The following is a 20405-nucleotide window of genomic DNA, read 5'->3' on the forward strand; positions in this document are numbered from 1 at the left end:
TATTAGCTAGTATTTTAAAGTACACTATACAATTAAGCATGGTTCACAATTTTTAAAAAAATTATATAGAAACATGTATGTACAGATATGCTTCAAATAGCCTTGATAATTTCAAAACCCTTTCAAATTCACAATCTGCTGTCAGGTATGATTGGTTGGTTACAGTTTTTACTCTGTAATAGGACTGACAAAGACCTCAAAGTAGTAGAAGTATCAGCTCTGCTCTGTTGTTTATTCACAGTGACACTATTAACATCACATTGAAAGAAGGTTCTGTTTTTTTTAAGCCACTATCCTTTTTTTTAAGACTATTCTTTTAGAGTAGGCTTGGGTTCACAGCAAAATTGAGAAGGAGGTACAGAGATATTCCATATCCCCCCTGCCCCCACACATGCATAGTGCCCCCCCCTTATCAACATTCCCGACCACTGGGGTACATTTGTTACAGCTGATGAACCTACATTGACACATCATTATCACCCAGATTTCAGAGTTTACATTAGGATTTACTCTTGACACTATTTTTTAAGGATTAGTTTAATAAAACCATAAATCCCCTTAATTGGGACATGAAATTTATCAGGGAGGCAGACACCAAACAACTGACCACAGAGTTATTTAATTACAGCATCGTAAACCTACAGAAGAGAACCTGACCTTGTCTGAGGCTCAGGGGAGACGGGAGGAAGTGACTTGGAACAGAACTCTCGGAAGGATGAGGTAAACTTCACAAGGCAGAGAGAGAGCAGACGGCTGAGGGGAGAACGTGGGTAAAAGCACGTGTTGTGGAAAGGCCAGTTCAAGATGCAAGTCATGTGCCCTGTTCCCGAACACAAACAGCAAAGCAGGAACAGGGAGAGGAGAGGCTGGAGAGTGGCAGGGGTCAGATCCCACGGAGCCACACGGGGCTTGGTAAGAAAGTAGGTCTTTATCCAAGAGCAGTGAAAAGTCATGAAAGAGGAATAACTCGATCGCTTCTAGATGCTCAATATACTCTCGGTGAATGAACAAAAATAAATATCAACAAATGGGGAACAGCCACAATTTGATCTTGAGGGACTTTAGAAAAATAACAAAGAAGGTACTCTTGCATTTGTTCTTCCACAATAAGAGAAGAGATAATGGTCATAATTCTTACCTTTCCATCAAAGAAGTGATGATTAAACATGTTATAATGGCAAAAGCTATCTTCCATATAAAACTGTGAATACCTGTAAAATAATTTATTAACTGAAGTCACTTGTCCAATCAGAGCTGTACAGTACATAAAGATAAACCAAAATTTAAAACTATGAAATCATATCTTTAATAAAATAAACTTCATCATTCTTTAAGTTTTCTGAAATAAAGAATATTTTCCCCAAATCTCAGAGTCAGTAACAGTGGATGATGAATAATGAACTTAAATTATGTTCCCAAGTTTAATAAATCAGTGGCAAAATTACATATATAAAATACACACGTTCTTACGGACTAGGAGGATATATATAAACAAACAATCAGGTTACTGACACGTTACTATGCAGAGCAAGGTTGAGATGGCTTGGCAATTAAAATACATCTCGCATAGTTAATAATTTTAAGCAAAATACTGAATGAACACTTTTGCTCGATAGCTGTTAATTACTATATTTTCTTCTGTGGTTAACCAAAAAAATTATTTGACACAAAGTTTTTCTTGTCTATGTCAGATTAGCTTTATAAAATATGCTTCTCGATATATTAAAAAGAGAAGTATGTGCATTTCACATTTACTGAATTAGTGCCAGAAAAGAAGGGAAATTTATATACTGATTGAATCATTTTATTCTTCTAACATACTACTCTATTTAAAACACTTTTTAAAATTTGTTTACATTTATTTTTCAATTACAGTTGACATACAATATTATATTAGTTTCAGGGGTAGTAACATACTACTTTAAAACACCATCAGTAATGAATGACAGTAAAAGCTTCGGGTATTAATGTTTTATAAATTTTTGCTAATTTACTAGGTAAAATTCATACTTCAAGTATGTTATGGTCCAAATTTGCATTTATTTGATTTCTTACGAGACTGAGGGTTCGTTATTCCTCAAATGTATTTGTACTGTCCGTCTCTATGCATTCTCTATTTATGTATATGGGTCTTAATGCCTTTCTTGCTGATTTTTGAGTTTTTCATATATTACAGAAACCTCTTTTTTATCTCAAGAGGATTTTGAACTTTGACAATTTTGTTATAAACAATTCACACATGAATCACATCATCCTTCTATGGCATTCATACCCTTGTGGAAAGACTGAAAAAAATCAAGGACACATCCTTACTTCTACGACTTCTTTAAGCAGATCATGATCGCAGCACTTCTTTGTGCCTACCTCTCAGTTATCCGTTACTGTCTATATAACTGTCTGTGTCTATATAATCACCATCCATGGTGGGTACTATAACGGACAACCGTGGTTTATTCTCTTCCTATTACACTGTGGTTCAAAGTGCAGGCTCTATAGTCAAATGCTCTGGTTTCCAACTCTGAGTCTTTCACTTATTAGCTGTGAAACCCTACTAAGTTATTTAACCGACCTGAGCCCCAGTTTCTTCATCTACAAAATGAGAAACATAGTAGTTTCTACATCATAGCTCTTAGTAAGAATAAATAGATAATGAATGTAAAGTGCTTAATGTGATACCAGCTACACAGCATATACTGAAATGTTTGGTATCATTATTTTAATAAATACCAGCTACCAAGATTTATGTCTTACTGTCCCTAATATTAGGGAATTATGTTTATGTCCAACCAAAATTTCCCCTCCTATAATCTAAACCCATTTCTTCTTGTTCTGTAGAGATAGAGGATAGCTGTTCACCATTCTCACTATAATACCCCTTAATATTATTTAAGGCACTGTTAGTACATCTGCTGATTTCATAAAACATAAATTTGCACTGAGGAAAAAAAGAAAAGGTTTGGATAACTGAAAACTATTTAAACAATATACTGTAACTTAATGAACATTCCAAAAATTGTGGGATAATGAACATTCCAAAAACTGTGGGACAATGTCAATTGCCATTAATAAATGAATGTTTTCCTATTTAACTAAATTCTAAATAGCTGATTATATATATCTAGATAGATATGTATCTATGTGTGTATATATATATATATATATATCAGTTATTTAATTTACATATACCTATATCAATACTAGTATAGCTGTGAGTCAGCTATCATTTAAGGTTTTCTTCTCTCTTGCATTGCTTTGTGTAAGCAAAAAAAAAAAAATTCTCTTTTTAAATCTATTTCTACCGTCTCTCCACTTTTTTTTTGCTTCACAATGACAAGTCATTTTTAAATATTAAAAAAGAAAATTTTATTTACATAACATTCAACACAGCACAGTTGTCCAAAACTCTCTGAGCAGTAGTGGGCAGAGCTGGGGAGAGAAAAAAGCCTAGATTTCAGCTCTAGGTTTCCGTGAAATACAAACAAGGGAGCATAATTATTCATATTTTAAATTATGAAAAATCACTCAACATTACCCTTAAAATGAAACTAGCCACAAAGAATTATTCTCTCCATTGAATAAGGCAAACAAAACCAATCAGAAATGCATGCACTTGAAAACTGCTCAAAAGGACATTCATTTAATTTGGCCATTCATTCTCTTTAAATGAGTCAGTTACCAACTGTGAAACATGCTCTACACACAGGAAATGTATTCAAGAGCTGAATAAAATCAGTTCCTGAAGTGAACCCAAGAAATTCATTTTTTTGATATTACTTTATTTGGATGAAGTTTGCCAAATAGAGTTTCACATCTTTCATGCTAAAATTAGAGCATATATAAATCCATCTTAGCAAATGTTAACTTCGTATCTTAGACCACCCAAAAAAGAATTATTTATAGCACATATACATAGAACACTGGAGTTGAGGCAGTTCTCTTCAGCCTTGGACAGGCCTTTTGCAGGGCAACAACGAACCAAAGTCAAAGTGCCAGAAGTAACCACACAGGAATTTTTTCCTGATTTCATTGTGGTCCTTGTAAGAAATGTAAACCAACTACACTCCATCATACTCTAAATACAGGCAACAAACTGAGTTCACTCATATGTTTCAATAAACCAGCTCTCTCTTAACACCCAGTGTTGGCCTTTTGTAGAACTGACTCAGTAACGGTAAGATATCAAAGAAACTAAGTAAGCTAGGATATCTTTAGTACCACACCTGCGGCAACACACACACACACACACACACACACACACACACACACACACACAGGTTTATAGACGTGAAAAGAAAAAAGGATCAGTGTATTCCATTAGCTATAAAATAACTTTATCCACATCTCCTACTCCCTACTCTGACCAAGAGATTTCAGCTACAGGCTCAAGAAAGGTAAAAACTACAAGGTACGGCATTTAAGGCAAAAGAGTTAAGGGTCCATTTAAATCTTTCAAATTAAATCAGGTAAGATGAAAGAGTTCTGCAGAATGGTTGCAAAATGATGTGAATGAACTTAACACTACTGAACTGTACACTTAAAATGGTTAACATGGTAAATTTTATGCTATGTGCATTTTATCACAACTTTTAAAAAAGTAAATCGGGGCAAGAATAATACAAAATGAAATTAAGAAAACAATTTAATTTACAATGGCAACAAAAAGGATAAAATATTTAGGAATAAATTTGACAAATGAAGTACAAGTCTTGTGCGCTGAAAACTACAAAATATCATTTAAAGAAATTGATCTACAAATTTAATGCAATCTCTGTGCAAAATTTCCAGCTGTCTTTTTTGTAGAAATTGACAAGTTGATCCTAAAATTCATATGAAAATGCATGGAACCCACAATAGCCAAAACAATCTTAAAAAAGAATAAAGTTAGAAAACTCACACTTTCCAATTTCAAAACATACTACAAAGAAACAATAACCAAGATTGTATGGAACTAACATAAGGATAGACATAGATCAATGCAATAGAATTTAGCGTGCAAAAATAAACTCATGCATTTTTGGTCATTTGGTTTTCAGTAAGATATCAAGACAATTCAATGGTAAAAGAATAATCATTTCAACAAATGGTACCAAGGCAACTGGATATCAACATACAAAAGAATGAAGCTGAAACCCTACCTCACGCCATATATAAAAAACTAACTCAAAATAAGTAATCTAAATATAAGACCTAAAATGAAAAACTCTTAGAAGAAAACAGGTGTAAATATTCATTACCTTGGATAAGACAATAGTTTCTTAGATATGATATCTTAAACACAAGCACCCAAATTAAAAAGAGAATAATTTGGATTCCATCAAAAGTGAAAAGACAACCCACAGAACGGGAGAAAGTATTTGCAAATCATGTATCTGATAAGAGCCTAGTATACAGAATACATAAAGTACTCTTTAAACGCAACAATAAAAAGACAAATAACTAATTAAAAAATGGGCAAAGGACTGAATAGACATGTCTTTAAGAAGATAAACAAATAGCCCATAAGCACACGAAAAGATGCTCCACATCATTAGCTACCAATAAAATGCAGTCACCTTGGAAAACAGTTTGGCAATTCCTCAAGAAGTTAAATACACAGTTATCGTATGACCAAAAAATTCGACTCCTAGGTAGACTCGACTCAGTTATGGCCTCAATTGTGTCTCCCAAAATCCATATGTTGAAGCCCTAAGGTAATGGTATTTGGAGACAGGGTCTTTAAAGAAGTGATTAAGTTAAAATGAGGTCATTAGCGTGGGCCCTAATGAATGTGACTAGGGTCCTTATAAGAACAAGAAATTTGCACACACAAAGAGATACCAGGATAGGCACACACAGAGGAAATACCATATGTGGACACAGTGAGAAGGCAGATACCTGCGAGCTAAGTAAAGAAGCCTCAGAAACCACATCTACTGACCCCTTGATCTTGGACTTCTAGCATCCGAAACTAAGAAAATAACTTTCTGCTGTTTCAGCTACCCCATCGACAGTATTTTGTTATAGCAGCCCAGCAATCTAATACAATACCCAAGAGATATGAAAACATGTTCACACAAAAACCTGGACATGAATGTTCATAGCAGCATTATTCATAATAGCCAAAAAATGGAAGCAACCCAAATATCCATCAACTGTACATCCACATAACAGAATATTTGGTATATCCACATAATAGAATATTATTCAGCCATAAAGAGGAATGAAGTACTGACATGTACGGATGAAGCCAGACACTAAAGGCTACATATTATATGATTCCACTTATGTAAAATATCCAGCGTAGGCAGATCCATAGAGACAGAAAGTAGATTAGTGGTGGCCAAGGGTTAGGGGCGGAGGAAATGAAGAGAGACTCTTCTTGGGAGAGTGTTTCTTTCAACGGTGATGGAAATGTTCTGGAATTAGATAGTGGAGATGGTTGCACAACCTTATGAGTAATACTAAAAACCACTATTTTATGTATGTGAAATGTATCTCAGTTTAAAAAAAAGAAATATTCCTGAAATACAGCAAGTGGAAAAAAAAGACTATTATGTTATGATTCTACTTTTTAAAATTTGTATATGCATAAAAAAGTTCTAAAAAGCCAAAGTCCAGAATGTTCTGGGCAACAGAATTAAAGATCATGTTTCCTTAAAAAGGAAAAAAAGTAAACCAGGGATCCTTGGAATTTGAACAAGTTCTTTGAGATGAAACACTATGATTTTTTCCTTTGTGTATAAACTAGTCTACCACATTTAGCATGGGAGAAGCTTGTCTTTAATGAAATCACAGTCATTATATGATTTATAATGTAACTTCAAAGAACTAGGTTATCGGAAAGACAGCACGGTACCATTTTCACTGAAGTAAAGTGCTAACAGTAGGAATTTTAGTGCTTCTGATAACTGATATACTATATTGGCTTAAATAATTCGGTTGTGGACACATGACTTGTTTGTTTCTCCAGCACCCATATTTCCCCTCCTTCAGTTAAATACCTATTTCTGATGGAGAACCCACTTCTGCAGTTGGCCAGGGGCTGGCCACAACACACTGTCTGCCAGGCCACAGTGATGGTTCTGGAATGGTCACTTGATTTCAGCCAAGCGAAGTGGAGTACTTCCTGGAGTTCTGCTGGGAGCTCTCAGGAAAGACTGCCTCTTTCTACTGGGCAGTTAAGTTGAGGCTTTGTAAGCTAAAGGTGCTGCCCGCCAAAGTCCCTGGCAGTATGAAAGAAGCTGTGTGTAGAATAAAGCCAACACACACACGAAGACAGATGAGAGGCAGAGAGAGAAAGACGGAGCCCTCACCACACTGTGTGAGGCCCAGGATCTTGACTGGACTAAAGCTTGCTGTGTCCTACACTCCAGTAATGTGACCCAACACACGTTCTTTGACATAAACAAATCTTCAAGACTCTAACGAAAGAAATATTCCTGGCTCATATGAACGCCTTATTCTAATTACTATATGAATAACATGAAAACCAGTTATTAACTCATTTGAAATCCACTGTTGAACAAGGCAGGGGGATAGATGCAGAAAGGGAAAGACAGAAGGGAGCTGAGGGAAATGGGCTATATAAGAAAGGCTCATATACACTTTCAAAAGCAGTTATTTCCAGAGGATAACTTAATTTCTGGAGACAGCTTGACTGGGTTTGAATCCTAACTTGGCCACTTATAAACTGTGACTTTGGTCAAGTTATTTAACCTCTTGTAACTCAGTTTTTTCATCCAGCCAATGAGAATGATAATAGCATGTTTCTTAATAGGGCTATTGTGAGGACTGAATGAGTTAAAACAGGGCTTAACTTATGAAAAGTACTCAATAAATACCAGTTATTATTAATATTGTTATAATAAGAACCCAAAAGTTAAACTTCTACCTTTAAAATAATACATTTTTAATAATTTAACAATAATAATTTAGGGGGAAAAATGGTAGTTAAAAAAAGAAATTAATATACCTATACAGTGGACTATTATAACAGCCATGAAAGGAATGAAATACGGTCACATGGAGGAATCCTGGAAACCTTATGCTAAGTGACGAAGACAGACACAAAGGTCACATCATATGCTCCCGTTTATATAAAACAACTAGAACAGTCAAATCCATAAAGACAGAAAACAGATCAGTGGTTGTCAGAGGAAGTGACGAAGGAGCTGCTTTTCAGTATTCTGGAATTAAACAGTGGTGACGGTTACAAAACATAGTGACTGCACCAAAAATTGCTGAAATATACACTTAAAATGGTAAATTTTAAGTGCATATCTCAATTTAGAAAAAGAAACTGCATTGATTTTTAAGAAGAACTCTGTACTGTCCTTGTGGAATTCCCTTTTGCTGAGGATCCCTTGCCAAGCAGGTAATAATAATAAACTGAGCTAGTCCCATCGACAGGGCTGAGTGTTTCAGAAAGCGTGGCATATTTTAGAGGAATGCAGCTGCTTATTTTAGACAACCTAAAGATGACTTGGAAATCTAAAGAAAAATGAATTATTTTCACAGCTACACTTTTTATTGTGACTTTTTACACTTAAAAAATCTGCCTGCCTTGTTTTTAGTGAGAAAAAGCATATGTAGTTTCAGATTGTCTCCAACAAATATTGGAATATTGGCCAAATAGACTCTAGCAGATTAAAGAAAAAGAAACACAAAGCCTGATTCCTTCAATGCATAGAACAACTAAAAGATGCTAAGAACAGTGTCTTATAGACTCACCGTGAACTCCTGGGATTCAAGGAACTACAGAAACTAGGAAGAGTACTTCAAATTTACAGAACCACAGAGACTGTGGATGGACGTATTTATCATCTAGGATTATAATAAAAAGTCTGTATCTTCTAAATTACCACCAGGGGAGAGAGTCAAGGTATGGTCCTCTTTCTGTCTTATCCCCCTTTGTCCGAACATATCAGACGCCATCTAATTTTGAAGCTCTCCCACAAAGTTTATCTGTTTGCTAATCCTCTGCCTAGGGACCTGTCTATTTCCCTAGTTAGCACTCCCTTCACTTCAGGCTTTGTCCAGTGAAAGAGAATATGCACATCATCTGGTAAAAATATTAAAATAAATATCTTATCACACTTAAAACATTTTGATGGAAGTTCAGAATTCTCTTTGAAAATAAGTATATGAGAAAAAATTTCATTCAATAGGAATTTATCTCTAAATTACAAACTAAAGACAACTAGACACATTCATAGGGAAAATTTAGAAAGTACACTCGTAAAAAAGAGAAATCTGCTGCCTCTGTTTGAAATATGTAAGATTACATGTGGAGTTTCTATGACTAAAAAAAATGCCTTGTAACAAATTACTACTTCTAAATGTTAATTATAACAGATAATAAAAAATTAAAAAGAGGAAAACATTAAAAAGAAACAGGAGACAATGAAGGAGAATAAATACACTTTGTAAACCTACCGAAAATCAATATCCAATAAAAGGCTTTTCATGTTAGGCTTCTTGTCACCTGATGCTTTCAACCTGATCAGCTCATGTAACCTAAAGTAATTAGTGAAAGCAAATTTCATAAGAAATTACAAATGCCATAGATAATAAGCAAATAAACAAAAAAACCCCATCAATGTTCTCCTGATATTTCTAATATTTCAATGCAACAGTGAAGAGACTTTGGCAGGTATAACCAGTTCCAGTTTTGCAAACATTTTTTAAAAGGCAGAACTTAACTGAAACAGAGACATATAAACTTATAAATAATTTAAGAATCAAATCAGAATGAATCCCTATCATATATCTGACCTCTATAAAGATTTCTCTCAACTGAATACATAGCGGGTACCAAAAATATGTATACACATTTTAAGAAAGGAAAACACTGTATTATTGTAATACTCAATATATGCCGATAACGAAAGATGAATACAAGTTATGTGTATCCATTTTTTTGGCCCCTCCGGTTGATTGCAAACTCCTTCAGAGGGACCATGCTTTATCTTTTCTTGTATACACAAAGCTTAATGCTATATCCTGGAACTTGATAATTTTTTCTTACAGTTTATCCAGTGGTGCAAGGAGACGTTCTGAAAACAATCACATAACATACCTTGGTGTTCCAACACACAGTACTCTTCTGAACCCAAGGGTAGAAAGTAGGTCTACCAAGAACTGACAGCTCCTATCAGCAAACAAATACTGGGCATGTGTCTTCTTGTTTTCCAACGGATAAAGGAGCTGACTGGGCCTTTTTAACTGGGCGATAGAAATATCACCCACTGCCTGGTGCTCACGATGCTTCTCCCAGTCATCTGGCAACAGCAACTGCTGACATTTTTGACAAAACTTCCTCTGAGACAACGGCAGCTCAATGAACTTCACATACCTTCAAGATACAACAAAAAACAGAATAAGATATTTTAAGTTTGTTGTCTTAAGGATAATTTATTTTTGCGATTTTTAGTATGCAAAAAGTATTACTGTTTCCTAAAGAGAACTGCATAAAGAAGCAAAGGTAAGAAAAATCTGTGCAGTGTTGGCTAGAATTTATGTCTGGCTGCATGTCTCTAAAGTGGAAGAGAATCAGCAATTTCATAAGAATTGAGATGCTCCAATTCAGTCACCGAATGAAGATCAATATCCATTTAAAATGTGAATATAATATATTACTCAAACAACTTAGTAGTAATGGAGACTACTATCACGTTTAAATTTATTGACAAATCCATGCGCTCTAACTTTCAAGTGTTAAACAGTCTGGCTCAGTATGACAGTCATTTTAAAATGAGAATTTAAGATCATTCTTCAAGTTCTACGGCATACTTAGCAAGAAAAATTACCTCCTAAAAGAAAAAACATTCCTACAAAGTTCCTCTATTCTTAGCAGTACTGTCAGGGACAGTTCTGAGAACCTCATCCCCAAAACAACAAGATGATATTCAAAGCCTGAAAAAAAAACAATATTGCATATCCCATTTGATCTCTTTCAAGTCATCCTTACATCTGATTGCAAAGTCACCACCTTGGGTTTTTTCCTTCTGTTTTCATTTTATTAGAGATGATTAAAGAGAGAAAATAATCACGGTTAGTATGTTTTAAACACTGCTGATTTTGTACATGCTATACCAGCTATGAAATCAAAGTAAGATTACCGAGGCTCATAAATCTCTAAATCTAAGCATGTCAAATTGTACACTAATGGATTCTTATAGTTTGAGAAGTCATATGGTTTCAATTGAAGTAAACTCTGAAACTGTACTGTAAAAGACTATGAACTTAACGTAAAATCAAAGGGGGTTTTAAAACTTTTTATTTCTAAATACAGTTTCACTTCAAAGCACCCAGGGCAGTGACAAATAGATATTCTGAATGGCTATAGTAAGAAATAAGCTTATCGTGCCAGAAATTTAAGTGTTTCTATTCCTATGATAACTGTTCTTTTGACAGCTTTATCTATGACTGGAAAGAAAAAGGAGAGCGATATTAAATATTGGAAGAAACTTTTATAGTAATTCAAAGTAAGGATGTCAGTAAGTAGCCCCTAAGACATGAAATGCAAGTGGCAAGAACCAGTATGCTCTAGAAATACTAAATTTACTACAGTTACCTTTCCTTATTACATGTTAAGTGTCCAAGACTTCCACATCCAGCCATGAGAGAGTAACACAGACCAGATTTACCATCCTGGCCCTCAAAAAATGTTTTAAACAGAAAACATATGAAACCCCAGTTTTAAGATACTAGATAACTGGCAGCCCAAACAGTGAACAGTAAGAGAAGGGAACAGTGAGCGGTACAGCTGCCCAGCTTACAGCAGCCCTCCCTTATCTGTGGGGGATACCTTCCAAGAGCCTCAGTGATGCCTGCCCGAAACTGTGAAGAGTCTTGAACCCCACATATACAGGTATATACTGTGTTTTTTCCTATATATACATACTTGTGATAAGGTTTAATTTCCAAATTAGGCACAGTAAGAGACTAACAACAATAACTGATAATAGAATTATAACAATGCACTATAATAAAAGCCATAAGATTGTGGTCTCTTTCTCTCTAGTAATTTTTGTATTTTTCATTGCGATCCTATTCCTGAATCTGGACTTACTGAATTGGCTAGGATCCCCAGTCAGGGTTGAATAGAAGCCGTGAAAGTAGACATCCTGCTGTGTCCCAGTCTTAGGAGATGTGCATTCAGTTTTTTATCAGTATGGTGAAAGCTATGGGTTTTTCTTAGATGCCCTTTATCAGGTTATGGAAGTTCCCACCAATTCCTAGTTTCCTGAGAATCTTTATCACGAACGAATATTTGATTTTGGACTTGGAAGAACTCAGGTTACATAGTTACATAAGCTGGGTCCTTAATGAAGAACCTGCTGGGCAGCTGGGTACCAGGTAGAAAGGGCAACTTCCAGACTGGAGGCTTTTTAAAGCCCGCAGGCAGATTTCTCTAAGGAGATGATGCTACACCTGAATGTTCTGAAAGGATTCCCACGACTAGCAGAGAGTCTGCAGCTGAATCAGTGATAAGCACATAAATAACTAATAGCAACTACAGCAGAAAATCCAAGACTGCTAATAACTCCAAGGAAAACAAAAAGCTGCGTAGTAAAGAACTTTCATGGTTTTATTGATTTATTTCATGGTCCAGCTATTAGCAACATTCATATGGTTACAATATTGCAAATACTAAATTTTGAATCTAACCAAAATCATGATATAAACATGTAAGAATGGGGTATGAAAAGGGTACAGTTTATAGCTGGGGGTAGGGGAACATGGAGGGGAGAGAGCAAAGAGAGAAGGGAAAGATAAATCTTCATCTGCCATATGAAATAAAAGGACAATTCCAAACATTGATAAATCAAAAAGTAGGAAGACATGCATGTTTTGTATTTCACAGCTAGGAAGGTAAATTCGAAAAGAATTAGCCAGAAGAGCTGACTGGGATTGTTTCTGAAGAGGGGAAAATGCATGGGTCAGGCGCTTTAAAATCTCACAGAACTATTTGATTCTATTGCTACATACAAATTTCTTTATTGAAATTTAATTCACGTATCATACAATCACCCTAATAAAGTGTATGATTCAGTGGTTTGTTAGAATATTCACGAAGTTGTGCAACCAACACTACAATATAATTCCAGAACATTTTCATCATCTCAGAAAGAAACCTCGTACCCATTAGCAGTCACCCCCAATTCCCCTTACCCCCAGCCTCTAAAAACTACTAATATTCTTTCTAGCTCTAGAGATTTGCTCCTTCTGGACATCTCATATGAATGAAACCATATGATAGCCACATACAAATTTTGATTTAAAAAGTGTTTTATCAATAAAAGACTTTAAAAAAAAAATAAAAACTTCTAAAGGATGAATTTCAGCCCCATAGATGAATGAAAAGATTACAGCCAAGGGGCTATCAGTAAGTACTGAATCCATTTAACCACAGAATAAAAACAAGAACAAATATGGGTATTATAATTACAGTACAAATCATAAATAATATACATTTAAATAAAAGTTTAGGGGAAGGGGATGAGAAAGTGGCAAGTAGTATAAGTATACCAGTTTTCGTATGTGTTAGCCATAGGCCAAGAGATATAATTTAAAACTGAAAAATCAAGTAAAAGGGTTATAAGCAATATTCAAAGCTATAAAGGTTAACCCTAAAAAGAAATAATCATCTAAAATTGGACAGTGATTGCAGAGAAAGAAAGAGATAGGAAGACATATACGAGGTTCATTATCTGTCAGTTTTAGATGGATGAAGACGATCTGAAAAATTAAAGGATTAAATATGGTATAGAAAGTTACAAAGGCACCCTTACAACAAAAATACAGAATATACATTAAAACAGGAAAAGCGAAGAAAAAGCAGACCATATAGTGAAAGAGAACAAAAAGTAATAAAAACAGAGAGTATAAAATAATACAGCATATCTGTATACAAGATATCTGTTAGATCCACTATGAAAAGGGACTCAATCCACCCATTAAAAGACAGCCTGTCGGACTGCATCACAAAGCAAAATCAACCATCCTATTTCATCACTTCTAAGAAGCATATTTTTTCACATTTTAGCATCCGTGATATTGAGATATGATTTACAATTGCCCCCAGCCAGAGGGAGGTCTGTGCAAACTTGTGCAAACTTGCCGCCCATGTGCAAACTTGGTCCCAGCTCTTCAGGCTGCATCTCTTGGATGCAGTACCAGGCATGGCTGGAACTACAGGTGGAGTGTCACAGTCATCACCCATGATTCAGTCCCAAAACACAAAGTCATTGTACATGCAGTTAGGCACCCAAACAGAGCAACAGAGCATACATTTGATATGAGAGAAGTAAATACTCGTCGCCGAACGATGTACAACAATCAAAGGCTTTAGAGGAAAAAGGAGAAGGAAGGTCCCCAAGGAGATGAAGTTGTGCCAGGTTCTGCGTCAGGTTCAGCTAAAGGCCAGAGAAGCCGCAAAATCACCAGGAAGAGATGAAATAAAGTTCAAGGCAACGAGGGGCTCGTGGGCTCCAGTGGGACAGTTCACTCACTATATAGGACTATCTTCAGGCACTTAAGGTACTAAGTTCCATTACTCTTAAAAGAAGAACACTGTTAAATGAACCTCCACTTATATATCTATGTGCCTTGTCAAAGATGTCCTTCAGAAAGCTTTACTGCTTATCAACTTTCTCTTGACAAAAGATAAACGGAGATCTTGTGCATATTTCTTGCTATTCCAAATCACATCATAATCATTCAACTATACTTCTTTGAAGTTAACATTCAGACTCAAGGTTTTTTGAAAGTTTGGTAGCAAGAACAAGAGACTATGAAGAGCTAAGGATTACTCAGTGTTCCCACCCTTATTTGTACTTACTACACATACTCCAGGGGGAAAAGAAATTCATTCTGTCGCATGGCTCAGCATGATTCACAAATTGCAGGCTAGCATTTTGAAATGTCATTTTTATTGATCTCCACTTGATGTTCCATTTGCCTTTCCTGGAGTAGACAAATTATGTTTATAACATTTCCCTAATAGCAGACCTTGAAAATCCGAGTTTAAATGAGCTCTGAAAAAAACATTACCAAATGAACTATCAACTAAACTATCTGGATGCACATAAATAAATGATTTTTAGCATGAAAATATATCTTCCCTAAGACTTCATAGGTCACAATAAAGGTGCCAACGTAGTACATAATAGAATAACACATTTCAGAGCGTAACAGGCAGCTAAAAACTGTAAGGAAAGCCAAACTCGGGCATAAAATGTAAATCTGTCAACTGAACATTAATGAAATATAAAGTATGGTTCACAGACTGAGATTAGAAAAATGAATACCAAATCCTATTCTGTAGAACCCAGAAGTCTGTGTAGCACTGCCAGTTCCATAATAAAAATCAAGTAACAAAGGTCAATTTATCTTGCTAGCTAACACCGTTCCTTTCTGACAATTTCAAAAATAAATTAGTCAGTGAAAAGCTATTGTTATGTTCACAACATGTTATGTTCACAACAGCATATGAAAAGTTTGCTTCATAGAATAGGTATAATGTTTAAATACTTTTAATACTTTCAAATACAGTAGTTTTTGAAAAAGAGAACTTATAAATGAGTTGTATAAAGTTAAATTAGAAAACAATTACAATCTCAAGTAATGGTACATCATCCTTAGGTCCATTTACACACAAGAATGAACTGCTAGTAGTAAGTTGAAGATACACTAACAGAATAGGTAATTAGTAACACAGAATAGATAATTTAGCCAGCTTTTCATTTTAAAAAGCTAAAATTTTAAATTTTTAGAGGATTGACTGATTTCAAATTTTTTACTCCCTAGAAAGCATATAAGAAATCATAAGAGCGTCAATTACAAAGTGACGTAGTGAAATCAATGTATTTCAAAAAGCTTACACTTCTACTCACCCTTCAAAACCTGTTCAAATACCATGTCCTTAAACTGTATCGATCAGCTAGGGCACAAGTTGGCGGTAATGCTTCTGACTTTCCTAGAGCACTCAGTCTTTTCTGTCAATACTGTCATTCTTTGCATTGTAGAATCTTTGAATGTATCTCAACTTCACTACTAGCATTTTAAGTTCTTTTTGAGCCCTCAACAAAGAATGAATAAATGACTGGATGGATGGTGGATGGGTGGATGGATGGATAAATGGATGGATGGTTGGATGGTGGCTTGAGCAACAAATCCCAAGTCATGAGTCACAGATGATTTAAGATATTGAAAATTACTTTAAGACATTCTCTCAAGAATCAGCAGTAGATCAGATAAAATTCTGGCCTCCAAGTCTTACTGAAACTATATTTTCTTTTTCTCTTTTAAATAATTCTGATTCTGTACGGTGAATAACCTCTATAAGCTGCCCAAACTAACAACCTTTTGAAAATTCTTTAATACTTCATATTTTAGCCATGGTTTTTATATTCTAATTAGTACGAGATAGAATTTCAAAACAAATTCTTTATTATCAAAAAACCATATTCTGGCAGTACAAAGATAAGAACAGTGTTTTAGTTCCAGACTAAAATTTTATTATGCAAGGAAACAAGATTACCTAGATTTTCTTCTTACAGAATTTAATTGAATCACCAATATCCTTATGTAATAACATGAAAAACTTTATGCTTATCAGATAAAAGTGATAAGGCAGAGTACAAAACAATGTACACATTATGACTACAACCTGGTAAAACAAATAAACCTTGGCACAGGAAAAAAAGGCCTGGAGGAAATACTACAAAAAGACCAAACCAATGTAACGGGTACAAAGGGAGAAACCACAGGCGATGTTTTTCTACTTTCTACTTTCCGCATCTTTGATATTCTATTTTATCTCATTAGAATAATCTCATTACGATAATTCTATATAACTCCTTATATTTCACCCCCTTATACCTCCTTAAATTAAATCACTATACATCAAATATTAATTATTCTGTGCTTTCATGTTTAAAATACTGTTTCAGAATCAGAGGCATAAGTTTGAATCAATGCTCAGTCGTTCCAGTAGTATAAACTTGATCAAGTTACTTAACTTCTCCAAGCCTCAATGTTCTCATCTAAGTAAACCACCTCACCAGGATTAATATCTCCTGTAAAACACCTAGCTTAGTTCCCAGCTCATCCTAGTGCAGAATTTACGTTACTTCCCTTTTCGACATTTTTTGCTGTGGATTGAATTCCCATAAATTAAGTAGACATCACAGATTAAGTACTTTGGTTAAGAGGTCATCAATTTATCTTAAGAAAAGTTTCCTCCATCAAAGGAATCGAAAAATCTACTAATAAGATTAGGAAGACATCTTTATTAGATCTCAGCAATCCTTTCCTCTTAGCCTGGATGAGACCTCAGCAGTCTTCTAAACACAGCAGCCCAGATAGGCAGAAGGAGTAGCCATGAGAGTAAAAGCCTATTTGTCATCAGTAACCAAGGCCAGGAGATTCTTAAGCAGCTTCTCCCAGCACATAGAGCAAATGCCCATGACACAGGAGAGGGATGAATTCTTTTCCCAGGTTTGCCAAAGAATTGAATCTATGACTCAATTCTAGTTCACCCAATAAAACATTTTAACAATGCAGATGAAAAAAAAAAAGATAGATGTTTATAGCTTAAACATTTTTTTTTGCTTCTTTCAGTATTTCAGAAAAGAAACATGCAGTAAGTCTTCACGACAGTGGATTTGGCAATGGATTCTTAGCTATAAGAAAAGCACAGCAACAAAAGAAAAATTTGATAAATTGGACTTCACCAAAGTTAAAAACTCTTGTGTATCAAAGGACATCATCAAGAAAGTGAAAAGACAATCTACAGAATGGAAAAAAATATTTGCAAATCATCCGCTAAGGGTGTAACAGCCAGAACATAGAGAGAACTCCTGCAACTTACCAACAAAAAGCAAACCCTGTTAAAAATGGACAAAGGACCTGAATAGACATTTCTCCAAAACAAACAGCCAAAAAGCACATGAAAAGATGATCAACATTATCAGTAATTAGGAAAATAAAAAAATCAAAACCGAAATGACATCCCACTTCACAATTGTCAGGATGGCTATAATAAAACAAACAAACAAACAAACAAACAAACAAAAAACAAACAAAATAATAAGTGTTGGCAAGGATATGGAGAAATTGGAACCCTCCTACATTGTAAAATGGTGCAGTCACTGTGGAAAACAGTTCCTCCCAAAATTAAACATAGTATTTAACCACATGATCCAGTAATTCCACTCCTTTGTATATATGCAAAAGAACTGAAAACAGGGATTCAAACAGATATTTATAAACTGATGTGTGTTGTAGCACTATTCACAATAACCAAAAGGTAGAAACACCCAGTGTCCGTTGAAGGATGAATAAATAAACAAAATGTGGTGTATAATACAAAGGAATATTGTATGGCAGCCATAAAAAGAATAAAATTCTAACATATGCTACAACTTGGATAAGCCTTGAAAACATTACGGTAGATGAAATAAGCCAGACATAAAAGGACAAATATTGATGATTCCACTCATCTGAAATACCTAGCATAGTCAAATTCATAGAGACAAAAGTAGATTACAGGTTACCAGGGATTGGGGGGAGGTGGGAACAGGGAGTTATTGCTTAATGGTGACAGAGTTTCGATCTGGAGTGATGAAAAGTTTTGGAAATAGTGGTGATGGTTGCATGAATGTAATTAATGCTACTGAGTTGGCAAATTTTATGTTACATATTTATTTACCACAATACAAATAAATTAATTAATTAATTAAAGTAAACTTAAAGGCACAGGAGTAAAACCAACAGGATAACAAATAAAATCGACACCACATCATTACCTTTCCACACACAGCACTCGGGACAGAGGAGGCTGACATCTTCGGTTAAGAGCTTCTCGGGCAGCAAGTCTAGCTCCTGACAACTGAAAGAGAGTACAAAAGCCACTGAAGAAGCCACCAAACTTGCTACCACCCTAGAAAAACTAGTATCACATTCTGACATCAAGAAGCTAGAAATTCAAGCAGCTCAAAGTTACAATACAAGCACTGTCGTGCGGGGTGTCCGGCGGGGGTCTCTGGTCCCACTCCCCACATAAGAACGCAGGATATGATGAGGCCAAAAAGGAACACCCACGGAGCCATAGGTATGGGAGTCATACCACTATATTCTCGCTGGCGGCTGGGTTGGAGACACAGGAAGCGGGAGCCACACAATTCTCAACCCTCACTGCGCCGCTTGCAGGCTCAGCCACCACCTTCTTGCTAGCTCCCCCTTTTCCGCTAGCGTAACCACAGCAGTTATATTCGTGGCCAATGGCTCACTGGTTACAGCTGACGGCCAACTAGCCACAGCTGATGGCCATTTGATCACAGTTGATGGCCATTTACTACCTGAGCCAGCACCTTTCTATGTGAGGCCTAGAGCCTGGAAACTGCTTTTTGGGGCTCTGTCCCCACAAGCACTCATTTCAGGGGGTTAAAAAAATCCCAAAAACATTAAACTGGGAACATCCTAGAGTAGTACCCAATGTATTAAAGCACTGAGAGATTAACTCACATTTGATCTTAATAGGTTCTGCAAAAGAGCGGTATACAAGATTGTTTTCTACTAAACCTAACAAAAGCTGAAAATGTTCTAGTCAAAACTTTCAGAAACTTTCATTGGAGATGAGTCCAACAGGATATCCAGCTCATAAGTATATCTCTACGTGTCTTCATCAGTCACCTAGTAGCTTAATAAATGATGTTCAATGAAAATGTTTTAAAAAAGTGTTTTCCTAAAACACTTGCTGGAATGATCATGCCCTAGACTCTTTAGGGAGAAATCTATATTTGAAAACTCAATACTAACACCTCAGAAAGACCTAATGGGAACTTAGTCTTTGAGACAGTAATTTAAGACATCGGTAACAAAATCAGTTCAGAGTAAGTATGAACTCCAGTCTCTCGAAACAAAAAAGATAGTATTTTCATCTCTTAAGAGATTTATCTCCAAATACATGGTGATGAAAGGAGAACTGACTCTGGGTGATGAACATACAATGTGATATATGGATGATGTATTACAGAATTGTATACCTGAAACCTATGTAACTTTACTAACAATTATCACCCCAATAAACTTTAATTAGAAAAAAGAAATTAAACAAGTTCCCCACACAAAAAATGATTTATCTCATACATACATCAAAAATAAAAAATACATATCCAAAGAGTTAATATACCTTTTCATCTTCCCATTGAAAAAAATTACAATCTTTTCTATCTCTACAGGCTGAGCAGGCATAAAACCTCCGTGTTTCTTCTTTCCCTTGGCTCACCTTTACAAACAGAAGAGTGGGTCCTAGTTCCAGAATAGGAAAAAACATGTCAAACAATAGTCATCTGCACCAAGTTCCTACTTTTCACCATGCTTAAATAAAACTTGTTTTAATTGTATGCATGATATTT

The 20405-nt window shown here is 35.3% G+C and overlaps 1 protein-coding gene across 2 annotated transcripts in view; it reads right to left on the reverse strand.

Moving 5' to 3' along the window:
* The window catches only part of ZCCHC4 (zinc finger CCHC-type containing 4), a 41865-nt gene that overhangs the window by 20485 nt on the left and 975 nt on the right, over positions 1–20405 (reverse strand). For both annotated transcript variants that reach the window (XR_004423073.1, XM_033106800.1), the window contains exons 2-6: positions 20180–20298; positions 18795–18877; positions 10058–10333; positions 9415–9495; positions 1139–1211 (exon numbers count right to left, since the gene is read on the reverse strand). Coding sequence is in view for 1 of the 2 variants with exons in the window: in XM_033106800.1 (XP_032962691.1) it covers positions 1139–1211; positions 9415–9495; positions 10058–10333; positions 18795–18877; positions 20180–20298 (632 nt within the window). In the remaining variant the exon portion in view is untranslated. The remainder of the gene's footprint in view (positions 1–1138; positions 1212–9414; positions 9496–10057; positions 10334–18794; positions 18878–20179; positions 20299–20405) is intronic.

Source organism: Rhinolophus ferrumequinum, chromosome 5, assembly GCF_004115265.2.
Source record: "Rhinolophus ferrumequinum isolate MPI-CBG mRhiFer1 chromosome 5, mRhiFer1_v1.p, whole genome shotgun sequence".
Classification (NCBI taxonomy): domain Eukaryota; kingdom Metazoa; phylum Chordata; class Mammalia; order Chiroptera; family Rhinolophidae; genus Rhinolophus; species Rhinolophus ferrumequinum.